This window comes from Megalobrama amblycephala, linkage group LG16, assembly GCF_018812025.1.
Source record: "Megalobrama amblycephala isolate DHTTF-2021 linkage group LG16, ASM1881202v1, whole genome shotgun sequence".
NCBI lineage: Eukaryota > Metazoa > Chordata > Actinopteri > Cypriniformes > Xenocyprididae > Megalobrama > Megalobrama amblycephala.
In genome coordinates this window covers 43,723,898-43,740,040 of record NC_063059.1, presented here as the reverse complement: position 1 = coordinate 43,740,040, position 16,143 = coordinate 43,723,898, and the positions used below count along the sequence as shown (strand labels likewise).

At 40.5% G+C, this 16,143-nt stretch overlaps 1 protein-coding gene across 2 annotated transcripts in view; it reads left to right on the top strand.

The window, feature by feature from the left end:
- LOC125249071 (NACHT, LRR and PYD domains-containing protein 3-like) overlaps nt 1–16,143 on the top strand; it is a 58,732-nt gene that overhangs the window by 11,333 nt on the left and 31,256 nt on the right. For both annotated transcript variants that reach the window (XM_048161261.1, XM_048161260.1), the window contains exons 2-4: nt 4,560–4,733; nt 4,843–4,950; nt 5,061–5,168. In XM_048161261.1, coding sequence (XP_048017218.1) covers nt 4,579–4,733; nt 4,843–4,950; nt 5,061–5,168 — 371 coding nt within the window. In that variant the 5' untranslated portion in view covers nt 4,560–4,578. The remainder of the gene's footprint in view (nt 1–4,559; nt 4,734–4,842; nt 4,951–5,060; nt 5,169–16,143) is intronic.

Here is a 16,143-nt window from a genome sequence, read left to right as displayed (position 1 = left end):
ATGTTGCAACAGCACAATAATACTGTGCATAATACACACTTTAAGATGATAATGACTGGAAAATATGAGTGAGAGATGACTGAAGTGTTTATATCCAGAAATATCAGGGTGCGAGCAGTCCTGTTTCATGAATCAGAGGATCAGGCTTGCGTGATAAGGGAGCTGCCAATCATTTCCCCAGCACGTCGCTAAAAACACTCTATACACCCCAATGTGCATATCCACTCTAAATAGTACTGAATATTACTAATGTCACATAGACTACTATTTAGGATGGCTAGTATGCACGTTTATGCACGCAGGCACTGCCTTTACAGTACATGGAGCGCGATAATGCACAGCCGCGCCAAACAGACACGAAGAATATAACCAGTTTAACCGCCATCACTTTGAATTATTTATTAAATTTAGCTCTTAATGAGAGTTCTGTAGTCTCACCAATAATTCACCAAGAACGTTCAAACATTTTCATGACATTTAATTCGTAAAACGACTTGATTCCCAAGCTGGCGGAGGCTATCTATCACTAAAAACTTTTACCCGGCGTGGATCATTCTGGAAGCCAAAAACCTGGAAATGTGAAAAAGGTCTATTGGCTGGAGCATGTTTCTTATGTTTCGTGTTCCAGACTGCACCAGTTTGTTTTTGTTGCCATTTTTGGAGCTTGTGGCGACTACAGAGACCGCATTTTTTTACAGTGTGTTCAGGGGACAGGCAGCTAGCGGATAGTGAGGAGATGTTTGCTGTATGTGACAAAAAATGTTTTGGCCTAAAAATGCGTGAAATCACTTAGAACACCTTTAAGTTGTGTACTGTTAGTTTACATTGTTATGCTGCCTTCATTTGATAGTTCCCACATCCCCCTGTTGAAAAAACTATCATATGCTGGTAAGGTAGGTTTTGAAGCTGGTATGCTGGTTTGAGCTGGTCCTATGTTGGTCCAGGACCAGCATGGATCAGCTTAGGACCAGCATAAACCAGCTAAAACCAGCATATCAGCTTCAAAACCTACCTTAACCAGCATATGCTGAAGTCATGATTATGCTGAAGTCATGATCATGATTCTTTGCATTTGTGCTTTGTCGTCAGAATGAACAGGAATCATGGAGGACAATGTAATTTGCACTACATTAATGACAAGAGGATCTAGTTGTTATGGGAAAAAACACTAATAAATCATACTGTCACAGCAGTATTTCTCCCCTCCACCATGTTTAAAGTTTATAGCACGCCCATCTCTGGAATTTGGGTATGAAAATTATTTCCAAACTTCCCAGTGGTAAACACAACATCAGAGTGCGTTCATGTGCAACATTTGTCTAGAAAACTCATATTTACTATAAAGGCAGCATTAAAGGTGCTGTAGAACGTCTTTTTAAAAGATGTAATATAAGTCTAAGGTGTCCCCTGAATGTGTCTATGAAGTTTCAGCTCAAAATACCCCATAGATTTTTTTTAATTTCATTAAATATGCGCCGATTCAGGCTGCGGCCCCTTTAAATTCTCGTGCTCCCACGCCCCCGGAGCTTGCGCTTGCCTTAAACAGCATAAACAAAGTTCACACAGCTAATAAAACAAAGTGTTCGTCATGCAGCATGTCTAATTGCGTAAAAATGGTATTTATTTGGATGTTTACATTTGATTCTGAATGAGTTTGATAGTGCTCCGTGGCTAAAGCTAACATTACACACTGTTGGAGAGATTTATAAAGAATGAAGATGTGTTTATGAATTATACAGACTGCATATGTTTAAAAAATGAAAATAACGATGGCTCTTGTCTCCGTGAATACAGTAAGAAACGATGGTAACTTTAACCACATTTAACAGTACATTAGCAACATGTTAACGAAACATTTAGAAAGACAATTTACAAATATCACTAAAAATATCATGATATCATGGATCATGTCAGTTATTATTGCTCCATCTGCCATTTTTCGCCTGGACCTTGAACCGTTTGGTGCCCACTGAAGTCAATTATTTGGAGAAAAATCCTGGAATGTTTTCATCAAAAACCTTAATTTCTTTTCGACTGAAGAAAGAAAGACATCTTGGATGATATGGGGGCAAAAGTTTATTTAAAAGTGAACTAATCCTTTAAAGGGGTGGTTACATGCGATTTCACTTTTTTAACTTTAGTTAGTGTGTAATGTTGCTGCTTGAGCATAAACAGTATCTGCAAAGTTACAGCGCTGAAAGTTCAATGCAAACGGAGATATTGTCTTTTAAAGTTATGGCATTTTAATGCCTACAAATGACCGGTTTGGACTACAACAAGCTTCTTCCTGGGTTTGTGACATCATAAGCCCTGCAAAACACGCCCCCAGGAACACGCAACAAAGTGGGCGAGGCCATGTGGCGCAGCATAATGAAAGCAGAAGAGTTGTTTACACCGGACGCGAGTTGCGCGACGCATTAAAAGATAATAGAACCCATTATAATCTGTGATATTTTCTACACTGGATGCGGTGCTGAAGACAGCTTCCAGAATCTACACGAGTTTAATGCTGGATTTGCACAAAGGCTATTACTGAAAGATGGAGCAGTTCCCACTTTAAAAGCTGAACCACCCCTTTAACCCTCTGGAGTCTGAGGCTGATTTGGGGCCTGGAGAAGTTTTGACATGCCCTGACATTTGTGCTTTTTTTCAGTTGTTCATAAACATATTAATGACAAAAGTCAATACACAACACTGTATTCAGCACAAGCTAGGCTACAATAATATGTGAGGAAGATGTATGTACATGTTTGTGTTTTTGAAGGAATAACGTTTATGCGTGGTTATTGAAAAAACAAAAAATTTAAGTCAGTGAAATAAGGCCAAAAAAAATTTAAATCTGTGTTCACACGACTTCTGGGTATTGTAGGTTGTAGACTAGAGTTTATGCTTCAAAATGATGTAAAAATTATCCTGCCAACAATAGAGAGATTAAAATTTTCTAAGACATTTTTTGCAAATAAACACAGTATGCATGGAGTGAATCATTATGAATAATCCTGTGATTCACACCTGAAAAGACAAAGGACCCGCATAATAATGAGCTCTTTCAGTCAGGTAGGCTGTGAAAAAACCCTCTGTGATCATGCTGATAACAGGATTAATGTCCACTCTTGACAAAAAAATCATTTTTGTGATCTCATGCATGCACGTATTATTGCACATCATTTGAAGAAAATTTTGTATAGCCCTATGTTAAATTACAGTACCAGTCAAAATATTGGACACATTTTTTTTAAAAGAAGTCTTAATTCTCTAACCAAATAATGGTTTTCTATTTTAAAATACTTTAAAATATTGCTGTTATGCAAAGCGTCTGAACATTCCTACCTCTGTGGCATTTCATATAGGCTACTATATTTGTTATATCATATATCCTAAATGTTAATGTGCAGTTGACAAACTATATACATCATTAAAAAGATCTAAGATTCAAGCTTCACATTTTGACTCTTAAAAACATATATTGACCGTAAGATGCTTAAAAGCATGCGAATTTGGAGAAATATTGATGGATTCTCATATGTTTGTCAATTTTCTATACAGAGGAGTAATTTTTATTCTATATTTATTGTCATCAATATGAGTGCTGGATACTGTGTTTTCAATTCATACTTGTAGCCGGAGGGCGCTCTGTGCACCTTTAGTCCACAAATATCTCAGTAAAAGAAGAGGCATATCATGTGACATTCCAGAAACTAACAGAGGCTCCCAGAGATCGCTATAACATACAGATGAACACTTTTGAAGACAATAAATACACGATTGAGACGATGTATGCATGTATTGCCTCTGAATTTGCGTCTGAATAGCGCTGGCTCCGTGGGCGTGGTCGCATTAGCGGATAATGAGCTGAATCACGGACTTCTGACATGGCTTTCTTTTCATACAGATTACATAAACAGAGAATTTTTGTTTTCAATTTGACTTACACGATTTAAAACCTGACATTTCAACGTTTCTTTAGACATATGTCTATTTTTTTGTCATTAGTATTCACTAAGTTACAGATCATTTTCTGAGAACTATCAGATTGGACTTCGTTCAGAGGGAGACGAGAGATCATGCATCATGTTAGTTTTCTTTGTTACAAAAAGCACAACATTTTGTTTTTACTCTGAGTGTACATAAATAAAAGAAGATATTCAACAGATTAAAATGGTGTATAACTCTTAATTGTATGTGCAACATTGACGGAGTATTTTGAGTCTCTTTCACACTGGTAAGAAAAAAACCGAGGTGGTATCGCCGGCGAGACCTCAGAGTGGTCCATTCATACATTAGGTCCATTCTATTAGTTTCACAAGCTGCAGTGAGTGTTTGTATGTAACAATTCCACAGAAATAACATTATTCTAACAGAAATAACATTAATAACATAATAACATCATCAATGCATCAAGTTATATTTGAGATTGTTTTAATGAGCAATTTCTTTAAGTAATTGTCATTTTTACGAATAAGTGGAATATACAGAAATATTTTTAACTACATACATACATGCTTTATAAAATAAATAATATGTGTGTATCGTATGTTTTTGTATTTCTGTGTAAATAGCTGAATTCATTTTCTCATTATGGAGAATAGAGAGAGTACTTCTTCTGAAATGAGTCAGGAGAGAGAGGAAAAGAGAGCAGCATCTCCAAGCCCCAGTGATGTGTCTCTGAAGAGTGACATATCCATGCCTCTGCCTCCTAATCTCAGTGATGGAGCAATGACCTCTGACCCCAGGTGAGACACAATCCAGTATTAGAAAAAACAGACAGAAATAAATGAAATGGCAGCAGAAATAAAGGAACATAACCTGAATTATTTCCATGTGTTTTCTTTGTGCCTCCAGCAGTCAGAGAGCAGCATCTCCAGAACCCAGCGGTGTGTCTCTGAAGAGTGACATATCCATGCCTCTGCCTCCTAATCTTAGTGATGGAGCAAAGAACTCTGACCCCAGGTGAGACACAATCCAGTATTAGAAAAAACAGACAGAAATAAATGAAATGGCAGCAGAAAATAAAGGAAGATAGCCTGAATTATTTCCATGTGTTTTCTTTGTGCCTCCAGCAGTCAGAGAGCAGCATCTCCAGAACCCAGCGGTGTGTCTCTGAAGAGTGACATATCCATGCCTCTGCCTCCTAATCTCAGTGATGGAGCAATGACCTCTGACCCCAGGTGAGACAGTCCAGTATAAGACAGTCCGAATTAAACAAAATGGCAGCAGAACTAATAGAAGACAATCGGAATTATTTCTGTTTATTTTATTTTATTTATTTTTATTATTATTTAAATTTTATTTAACAAGGACAATAGACAGTCAATGACTGCCCCAGAATTAAAGGGTTAGTTCACCCAAAAATGAAAATTATGTCATTAATGACTTACCCTCATGTCGTTCCAAACCCGTAAGACCTCCGTTCATCTTCGGAACACAGTTTAAGATATTTTAGATTTAGTCCGAGAGCTTTCTGTCCCTCCATTGAAAGTGTTTGTACGGTATACTGTCCATGTCCAGAAAGGTAATAAAAACATCATCAAAGTAGTCCATGTGACATCAGTGGGTTAGCATCGAAAATACATTTTGGTCCAAAAATAACAAAAACTACAACTTTATTCAGCATTGTCTGCTCTTCCGGGTCTGTTGTCAATCCACGTTCACGACTCCGCAGTGACGCTGCTGATGTAATGTCATCTCATCTGCTGAATGTTCCACATGTTCCAGCTGCGGCATTACTGGGCTCTCAAGTGTCACGCATTGAGCGTGACAGTCACTCATTTCGGTCTTTTGTCACGCACTCCTACCACACGTTATATTTCTCATGCAGAAAAACTATTTATCATATATTTAATATGCCGCAGCGCCTAAAATGTATCTGGCCGCGCCACTCTCTCTGTTCCGGGCAGGAATCAAGCGCGTTTACCCTGGAGTTCTTAGTCGAGCCTGCCACTTATCAGCCAATCAAAAAAAGAAAGACGCTACACAATAGCCAATCAGAAAATAGCACTATTGTGTCTGGGTAAGATTTAACACAACAACTAATAATAAAAAAAACATATCCTGGAATTTATAATGCTCGGAGCTCCACTTTGAGCACAGAGTAAGTCATGATCTCCTGTTTTAATGTTACAACTAATTCACAACTTTTAGACATGTTTGCGAAGGTTGTTTTGTTTACAGCGTGCGTCTCCCTCAGACTGTAAACGATGCTTGGGCGCACCAGATAACACATCAGCAGCATCTTACGCCAGCAGCGTCACTGCGGAGTCGTGAACGCGGATTAACAACAGACCCGGAAGAGAAGACAATGCTGAATAAAGTTGTAGTTTTTGTTATTTTTGGACCAAAATGTATTTTCGATGCTTCAAAAACTTCTAACTAACCCACATGTCACATGGACTACTTTGATGATGTTTTTATTACCTTTCTGGACATGGACAGTATACCGTACATACATTTTCAATGGAGGGACAGAAAGCTCTCGGACTAAATCTAAAATATCTTAAACTGTTCCGAAGATGAACGGAGGTCTTACGGGTTTGGAACGACATGAGGGTGAGTCATTAATGACATAATTTTCATTTTTGGGTGAACTAACCCTTTAACTGCAAAACTAAATTTCATATGCAGTCCCCGGGCAGGAGAAACTAAAACCCATAACACAACTAAGACAGTCATAACATATACAATAAAATTCCTTTCCAAACAATGGAAAACATGATCCAAATAATATAGTACAAAAATAGTAAAAAAAAATCATTACCCTTTAATGAATATTACATCTAAAATGAACAGGAAAAAACTACCAAAATTAAAGGAACACTCCACTTTTTTTGAAAATAGGCTCATTTTCCAACTCCCCTAGAGTTAAACAGTTGAGTTTTACCATTTTCAAATCCATTCAGCCAATCTCCGGGTCTAGCGGTACCACTTTTAGCATAGCTTAGCATAGTTCATTGAATCTGATTAGACCGTTAGCATCTCGCTCAAAAATGACCAAAGAGTTTTGATATTTTTCCTATTTAAAACTTGACTCTTCTGTAGTTACATTGTGTACTAAGACCGATGGAAAATGAAAAGTTGGCCGATATGACTAGGAACTATACTCTCATTCTGGCGTAATAATCAAGGAACTTTGCTGCCGTACCATGGGTGCAGCATGCGCAATGATATTATGCAGCGTCTCTCACAAATGTCTCCATGGTTGCAAGACACGTTCCCTATGCAAGCATGGAGTTACAGCTGCTGTCTAATATCAATGCGCCTGCTGCACCCATGTCGTGGACAACACTGCAAGGTTTTGAAATAGTGTTTCCAGTGATCAGAGTTCAAGTTCCAGCTTTGTCTCCAGTTTATAATTTGACACAAATAAAAATTGAAATGTACATTTATTGACTCAAAACACTTTTTGGAGCTTTGTTATTCATTGTTTGTCATTTTTATTATTAGTAGGCATTTATTAAGATAACACTGTACATGCTGTTAATCTATGGTGACCCTACAGCGTTTGTTTTACTGTTCTTGATGCTTAGGAAGGTAAAATATTATTATGGCCAATAATAATAAGCTTTTGGTTTAATAAATAATGGCAAGTTATGGCATAAATTATTACTTTATATATATTAGGGGTGAAACGATTCTCAGTAAAGTGCGTGTACAGCGCGCAAATTTTGAGATCTCTTTCAAGTCTTGTTTGAACGGACAAATTAACACAAAATTATGTCAACATACCTGTCTTGGCGAGTATCTAGCAAGCGTTGCTAGAAACTCCCAGCTTACAAGCTGTAATTACAAGCTCTAGGAGGACGTGAACGCTTTTTACAAGCTAGAATCTCATAACTACAAGTATTACGAGGCCACATGAACACGCCGTTATACACGAGAAAGAACGCATGTGTACAGCATCAGTGTACTGATTACTGTATTATGTCTTAAAGAGACAGCCGTCCTTGCATTCCTGCTGTCTGAATGTGTTTTTAATGTTAAACAACAAAAAACAAAGAAATCACTCATTGCTCATGACTGAATAGTAACTTAATAATTAATAATAATTGATTTTATTTAATTTATACAGTGAAGATTACATGCAACATTGTATTACATTTTATTAGCTACTTTATTCAATTTCTGTACCTTTAAAACTGGATACATTAAAAACCAGAAAAGCTTTATTTATTTGTATCTTTGCTTTACTTTATTTATTTGTACTGTTTGATTATTTTTAGAGGTTTCATATATTATTAACTAAATAGTAGCCTATTGCTTTAAATATAAAAAAGAACACTAAAATTGAAATTCAGTTTAAAACCACATCACTTGTATATGATTGTTTGTTTAAACAAGTCAAGTCAGTTGGTATGAAAAATTGTGTAGATTTATCAATATAGCGAGTCTATTACGATGTTATGATTAACTATAAGCCTTTCTCCACTGACGTTCTGAGACGTTCAAAGTGTTTGTAATCATACTGATTGTTAGAAGGCAGCTGTCTGACTCTGAGATGAAGAACAGGAACGGTGTGCATAACATTATCAACACATTATTAGCTGTTTGATAACGTAGTCAAGCAAAAGGCTAATTATATTAAAGGCCCCGGTATACTTCAAACGAACTTTTTTGTTCTTTGTTTAGAGGTAAAACGAAGTTCGAAATGCGTGACCAGCGATATACTGTAAACGAACATCTGACGCCGCCCACACTGCTGAGATCGACGTTTAGATGAATATGTAAATATGTACCGTGCACTTTCTTCTCAGTAACAAAATAAATACAATAAAAAATATAGCTGCAATCAGCAATTACGGGGCCAAGCACAAAAACGGCACAAGAAGCCAGCCAACACGGCTGTGAGCATCAGACCAACTACAACTGTGAGCAATTAAAGACCTATTAAGATCATTTTAGGCAAGAGAGCTGAAAAATGATCAAAAATGAGGATTTACTGGTTCATCACGTTCAACTAATAGGTGGCGCTGTGAACAAAATTAATGTGGTATAGTCAGAGTGAGGTGACAATGACACTTTCAAAGTTTGGTGTCAATATGTCAAAGCATTGCAGAGATACAGCTTCAAGAGTCGTTTTTGCATCATGCCTCAAAATCTTTGCTCTGGTTCGGTTAATCGGTTAATATAGTCAAAAGTTATTAACATTTTCGTAAATTTTGTTATAACTTTTGACCACAAGGTGGCGCTGTGCCAAAACTTTTTGAGTATTGTCAGGGCATAGTGCCAAAGACGCATACCAAGTTTCGTAACGATACGCTAATGCGTTCATAAAATACAGCATTTTAGCACAAAATTCAAAATGGCTGACGGCCAAAATGTCCAATATGGGAATATTGCTTAGCATTGGACTCAGCATGATGCCCCGAATCCAACGAGACCAAATTTATGATTTTTGGACAAACCCATCAGAAGTTATAAGCAAAAATATTAATTTTTCATATTTCCGTACCAGTAGGTGGCACTGTGCCAAAACACTGCATGATGCCTCAAGTCATGCTTGTGATGACATGTACCAAGTTTGGTCAGAATACGATAAAGCGTTGCGGAGATACAGCCTTATTTCTATTTTCGCAAGCTCTGTATACAATTCGTTTGCGTGTTTTACGAAAACGGTTTGAGGAATCGACTTGAATTCCCTAACTTTTTGTCGGCATGGTCTGCAGATGATCTGGTTCAATTTTCGTGAAAATCGGAGTAACGGCCTAGGAGGAGTTCGAAAAAGTAGGTTTTTCAGAAAATTCAAAATGGCGGAAACATTTTCATGATGGAAAATGACGTCATAGGGTGCGTATGATTCGTCTTGAGCCAAGGAATCAGAGGAAAAAATAATTTTGTTTCTAGCCCTTACGGTTCAAAAGTTATTAGCATAAACATAAGTGCAACTTTGGACAGCTGGTGGCGCTAGAGGGATTGAGTTAGAGACTCCAAATTTATTATGGACAAAGGTCAGTCTGTCCTCTAACTGTGTGCCAAATTTCACAACTTTCCCGCAAGCGGTTCTATGGGCTGCCATAGACTTCCAGAGCGGAAGAAGAAGAAGAAGAAGAAATGGAAGAAGAATAATAATAAGCGTACGGAACGCCAACAGATACAATAGGTGCCTACGTACCTTCGGTGCTTGGCCCCTAATGAGAAAACAGCAAGCATTTATTATAGAAAGCATAAGAAAAGCATCTGATCATAACAGCATGGGAATGTTAGCACGAGCTCTGCAAATTAGCACTCCAGTCACGTCACGTCTTCATATAGCACTTTATTCAATGGATTGCTTAAAATCAAGCAGCTTTACAGTATCAAACATGAAAACAGTGTTAGTGCTTCATTATTTTTTTACAGGCACAACTTCGTTTTGTACTGGATAGCGGCTATCCAGTGTGTTCATGTTTTCACCCGCGGAGATCTTACCTTGACGAACTCTACAGATCAAATGAGTCAGAGAAGTGCTCCACGCAAGCCTCCGTAACCCAATGAGAAATTCTCTGCTTTGATGTGGCAAGCCTGCGGCGGCCACCACCAAAACATACCAAAAGCTGATTCGTTCTTCTCCAACCACTAGAGCAATCTACGTAAGACTTCAGAGCTTGGACAGGGCAGAGCAAGTGAAGTTTTTCATCCTCCTCAGAGGCGAAAGGAGGAGGATGGAATGAGTGAAGGGTGATAACTTGAGAGCAAAATGGTGTAGACAAGACTTTGGGGACATATCCTGGCCTGGGTCTTAAGGTTACCTTAACTAGACCAGGGGCGAAGTCCATACACGCCTTGCTAACAGAGAGAGCTTGCAAATCCCCCACTCGCTTTAAAGAAGTTAGAGCCAACAAAAGAGCAACCTTAAGAGTCAGAATCCATTCTGGAGCTGACTCCAAGGGCTCAAAAGGAGCCACCATTAAGCCCTTCAAGACAACTGACAGATCCCAAGAGGGAATTCCATGGGTTGCTGGCTTCAGATCGGACCCCTAAGAGCTTCATCCACCAAAGAAATGGTCTCATGTGAAGCAATCCTAGGGGCATCACAGGGGATGCTGTGGCCATGATGCCTAGGAGCCTGCGACAGGTGCTTACAGAAACATGATGGCCTAGCCTGAAGCGGGCCAAACATGTAACAAGACTGGAAATCCGGGCAGGAGCCAGACGGGCCTGCATCTGAACAGAATCCAGGTGAACCCCTAAGAACACAGTCTGTTGGGATGGGTCGAGAACACTCTTTTCGGTGTTCAGTCTGAGGCCGAGAGACCGGATGTGGTGAAGAACAACGTCTCTGTGGCGAGTCACTAATTCCCTGGAGTGGGCTAAAATGAGCCAATCGTCCAGGTAATTAAGTATACAAATACCTTGGAGCCTCAACGGGGCCAGAGCAGCATCCATACACTTTGTGAATGTCCTGGGTGCCAAGGCCAGGCCAAAGGGAAGAACCTTGTACTGATAAACCTTTCCTCTGAAGGTGAATCTACGGAACTTCCTGTGCTGTCGAACAACCTGAAAATGAAAATATGCATCCTTCAGCTCTATAGTGACATACCAATCCTCTGCATGAATTTGAGACATGTTAGTCTTCAGTGTCAACATTCTGAACTTCCCTTTGTAAATGGAGAAATTCAGATGATAGAGGTCTAGTATAGGGCACAGACTGCCTTCTTTCTTCGGAACTAGAAAGTAGCGGCTGAAAAGCCGCCTTCCCCTTCCGCTGGAGGATCTTCTTCTATTGCCCCCTTGAGGAGGAGGGAAGATAGCTCCCGCTGCAGCACAGAAGCCTCTGAGGCCCTGTTCACTACAGTCAGAAGAACCCCGTTGAAACGGGGGGGATTGCGTCAGAACTGGTGTGTGTAACCGAACTGCACTGTTCTTAGTATCCAAGGCGATACCACTGGCAGACGCCTCCATTCATGAAAGAAATGAGGTAGAGGTAGCAGTGTGTCGCAAAGTAGAGGACATATCTGCATTAGGGTGTCAAACTGGTTCTTGCAGGGTAGCATGGTTGACCGCAAAGGAAAATTCCCGGCGTCCTGACGCGGGACTAGAGGGCCCATAGCCTGTGTGACCGATATGGGGTCTGCCGGCTCCTGGAGAAAACGGCACGTGTCTCTGATGCGTGCTAGCAGCAGGCGATACACAAATCGGCGGTGATGAGAGAAAGCTTAGTGCGTCTCCTATCTCCCATGACGAAAAGGGGTGAGGCTGATCGAACACTGTACACTGAAACGTGCTGGGTGGCGGATGTGAAAGATCTGGATGAGGAGAGCGAGTGAAAGGTGGGCAGAAACGCTTGCACGGTCTGACACAACCTCAGAAGGCAGGGGAAGCTCTCCTCTTTCTGACGTGAGGGTCAGGAGTGACTCGAAGGGGCTGGAGCGGAGGGCTTGCTGGGCCGCTTCAGCTCAAGATCCCTATGGGGTCGCTGGCGGGGCAATGGGTGACCACAGGCTCCCCAAACCGCAATCAGTGGGGGATGAATCGGGTCACTTCTCCTACTGGCGGACTCCTTTCTATGCGAGGAACGCTCTCTGGGTAGAGAAGAGGAGGGGATAGAAGAGTCCTTAACTCTCCTGGGCATAAACTGCCTGAAAGCAGCCGACTGGGACAACTCAGCGGCCCGAAATTTGTCAACCACTGTGTTGACCGCCTCCCCAAACAAACCAGATTGAGAGATAGGGGCATCCATGAGGAGCATCTTCTCCTTATCACGGATTTCCATAAGATTGAGCCATAGGTGGCGCTCTGCAGCCACAGAGCCTGCCATGGAGCGCCCTATAGCACGCGCAGTGTGTTTGATGGCTCTTAAGGCCAAATCTGTGGCTCTGCGGAGCTCCTTGACCACTTCCGGCGTCAGACCATCGCCCTTGTCCATTTCTTTCAAAACATACACCTGGTAAGCTTGGAGAATGGCCATTGTATGAAGGGCCATGCCAGCCTGACCAGCTTCCATGTAGGACTTTCCTATAAGGGCGGAAGTAGTCCTGCGCAATTTAGATGGAAGGAGGGGGCGGGACTTCCAAGAAGGAGCGGAATATGGAGAGAGGTGTGTAGCCAGCATGTCTTCAATCGCTGGAATGGCAGTATAGCCCTGCTCCACAGAACCAACAAGGTTGGTGAAGTCAGCAGCTGCTGCATAAGTCAAGCGGGTGGAAAACGGCTGCTTCCAGGATCTGGAAATCTCACTATGCAGATCACTGAAAAGGGCAGCTTTCTCTGCACTGGCCTAGAATTGGGGCCACTCAAAAACCTCTCATCTAGTTTAGACAACTGAGATTCGCGTGCTCGTCAGGCCAATCAATAACGAGCTTCTCTGTAGCGTGTGAAAGCATGTTGATAAGCTCTGAATAGGCCGCGGAAGGCCATGCTTCCTGGCCGCCAGGCGGGAGAGCGTCAGCTGAAATCGGACATCAGAGTCGGACACTGTGGTGTAAATAACATCGTCTAGCCCGAAGGAAACTGTCTCGTGCGCCTCTGGGCTAGGGCACAGATAATCATGCGAGAATTCAACCGGCAAAACCTCACACGTATGCTCAGGAGAGGGAGGGAAAGAAAGGACGAGGCCCGTCTGCTCGCTCTCCATGTCCTCGAGCTCTACATCTGAACCTCAGGTCCCGGATTCACGTGGGGCCTCGGCGGCTTCAGGAGCGCAACGGACAAAAACGGATGATTCCTTCTCAAAAACCGCGAGTCTAGAATGGAGAGTTTTGAGAAGGAGATTTTCACAGAATTTACAAGCAGAAGCGCCATGAACAGGCTCACGCTTGTGCGAAAAACCCAAACATTTAACACACACTGTGTGGGTCGTCACTCACAATGAAGCGAGAACATGGCAGAATACAATGATGAAACTCCATGGCACTTCACCACAAGGAGAACTGAGTTCCACTTTCACAGTCGCTGAAGTGCAGATTTAGAAACTCTTGAAAAATACTTTAAATTCGGGTCAGATAAACCATTGCAGAAAGGCTAAAATGGGCGCTTTGTGAAGGCAAAGAAATCTGAGGAGCAGATGGCACGTTCGTCAGTATAAGATGGCGACGTAAGAGCATTGGGGCGGCGCCCGCGCCATCAGCCAGTGAATTGGCGTGATTCTATATGGGCTTCAGACAATCGGCACACCAAAAGGGCGTTCCCAATGCGTCATAGCTACGCAGCGTTGAGTGAACCTATGAAAGAGAACACAGTTTAAGAGTCAGAAATTAAACTGAGTATATGAAGTGAAGCAAGCTTTTTTCTTAAATATCCACAACACAAACAACAAATTGCTTGTCACTACAGCAACAGCAGACTCTCTGAGCTGGTGTGAGCGAGTGGAGGAGGGGCTAATTTGCATATTCATTGATCCGTGTATATTAAATGAGGCAAGGTTGTAGAGTTACATTCAAGCTATTTTAAGGCATGAAGAATTTTTTTTTCACTTTTATTTTTTAAATATGTCATTTTGGTAATCAAAGATGAGTTTTAAGTGATTAAAATAATTGACTACAGGGGGACTTTAAAGAAAATGGTGTCATTGTCCATCTTAAGTAAATTCAGTATTGATTCATTCAGTCGTAAGAATCAATAGTTATTAATTTAGTTAATTTATCTATATCAGCACTGGAGTAAACAATGATGTCATCATCCAGTTCAGTTCCAGTTCGCATACAATGGTGTCAATGCAGGCAGATCAAAACACTGTTTAGATCAAAACACTGAATATCAAATGTCAAGTGTCCCCAACTAAGCAAGCCAAAGGCGATAGCGGCAAGGAACCCAAACTCTAACAGGTGACATCAGATGGCAAACAGGTGTTAAAATTAAGAGAAAAAGCCTTAGGAGAAACCAGGCTTAGTCGGGGGGCCAGTTCTCCTCTGGTGAACAGTGCTTTATTATAATTCAGGCAGCTATCATAAGTTCGACTGGGATCGCAACAGTCTAGGTATTTATTCCAGTTCAATCCAGTTGAGGATTGTATTCATCACACCGGTATGGACAGTTTGTTGAGGAACTTTGCCACTGGCTGTCGTGTCAGTGAGGCCTTCACAATGGATGATCTAGTTGACTCAATCTCTGCTGATACTTCAGGGCTGTGTTGTGGTCGTGTCAAGGCGCCGGTCCTTGGTCTCATCTGGATACGACCTGGATCTGGTTGACTACGGTAAACCTCGGGATAAACAGAAAGACTAATATTAGCGTAGATGCCATTCCTCTTCTGATATAACGAGTACATCTGGTGTTATAGGAAGTGTTCCCGGTTCTGGCTGACCTAATTTATGCAGCCTAATAATCCTTTAATGGATTAGGAAATATAAATTGATAATGTGTGTATCCCAGGTTAAAGAGATGCATTTTTAGTCTAGATTTAAACTGACAGAGTGTGTCTGTTTCCAGAAAAATGCTAGAAAGACTGTGCCAGAGTTTAGGTGTCAAATAGAAGAAGGATCTACCACCTGCGGTTGATTTTGATATTCTAGATATTATCAGCTGGCCTGAATTCTGAGATCGCAATAGGCGTGAAGGACTATAATGTATAATCATTTACTCTCCCAATTCAGCCTGGTGCAAAGCATGATGGGAAGTGAAAGTCCTGTTTGATTGGGTTACTTGACTGAAACATTATTTCAAAATGAAAACAAGTTTTAGTAACCATTTCAAGTCAATTTAGCATGAAGCAATCACATTTGAACCCAAAACAATGGTGTTAAATCTAAGAAAATTGTTTAAACAAAGTGAACCGCATATATATATATATATATATATATATATATATATATATATATATTTTATTTATATTTATTTATTTTTTATTTTTATTATTTTTTTTTCAGTCAGCAGAGTAAGTGCAAAAGACGTGCGCGATGGACTACACTCCAAATATTGTTTACAAGGTGAAACGAGACCGTCACATGCTGATGATGTTTCAGCCAAATTAACTGGAAATACTACATTTGGATTATCATAAGCAATATCGGAAAATAATGGGGGCAAAAATACCACCAAAAATGAATAAAAACATTTTACTTTTGCTTTTAAAGTGGCGGCAACTCGGAGACTGCAATTGCTTGAATGGTGGGTGTGTTCATTATTATTCTTAATGAAAAAACACAACAACAACAACAAAAAACTGTACAATGACGAACTTGCTTAAAGGGTTAGTTCACCCAAAAATGAAAATTCTGTCGTTCCACACCCATA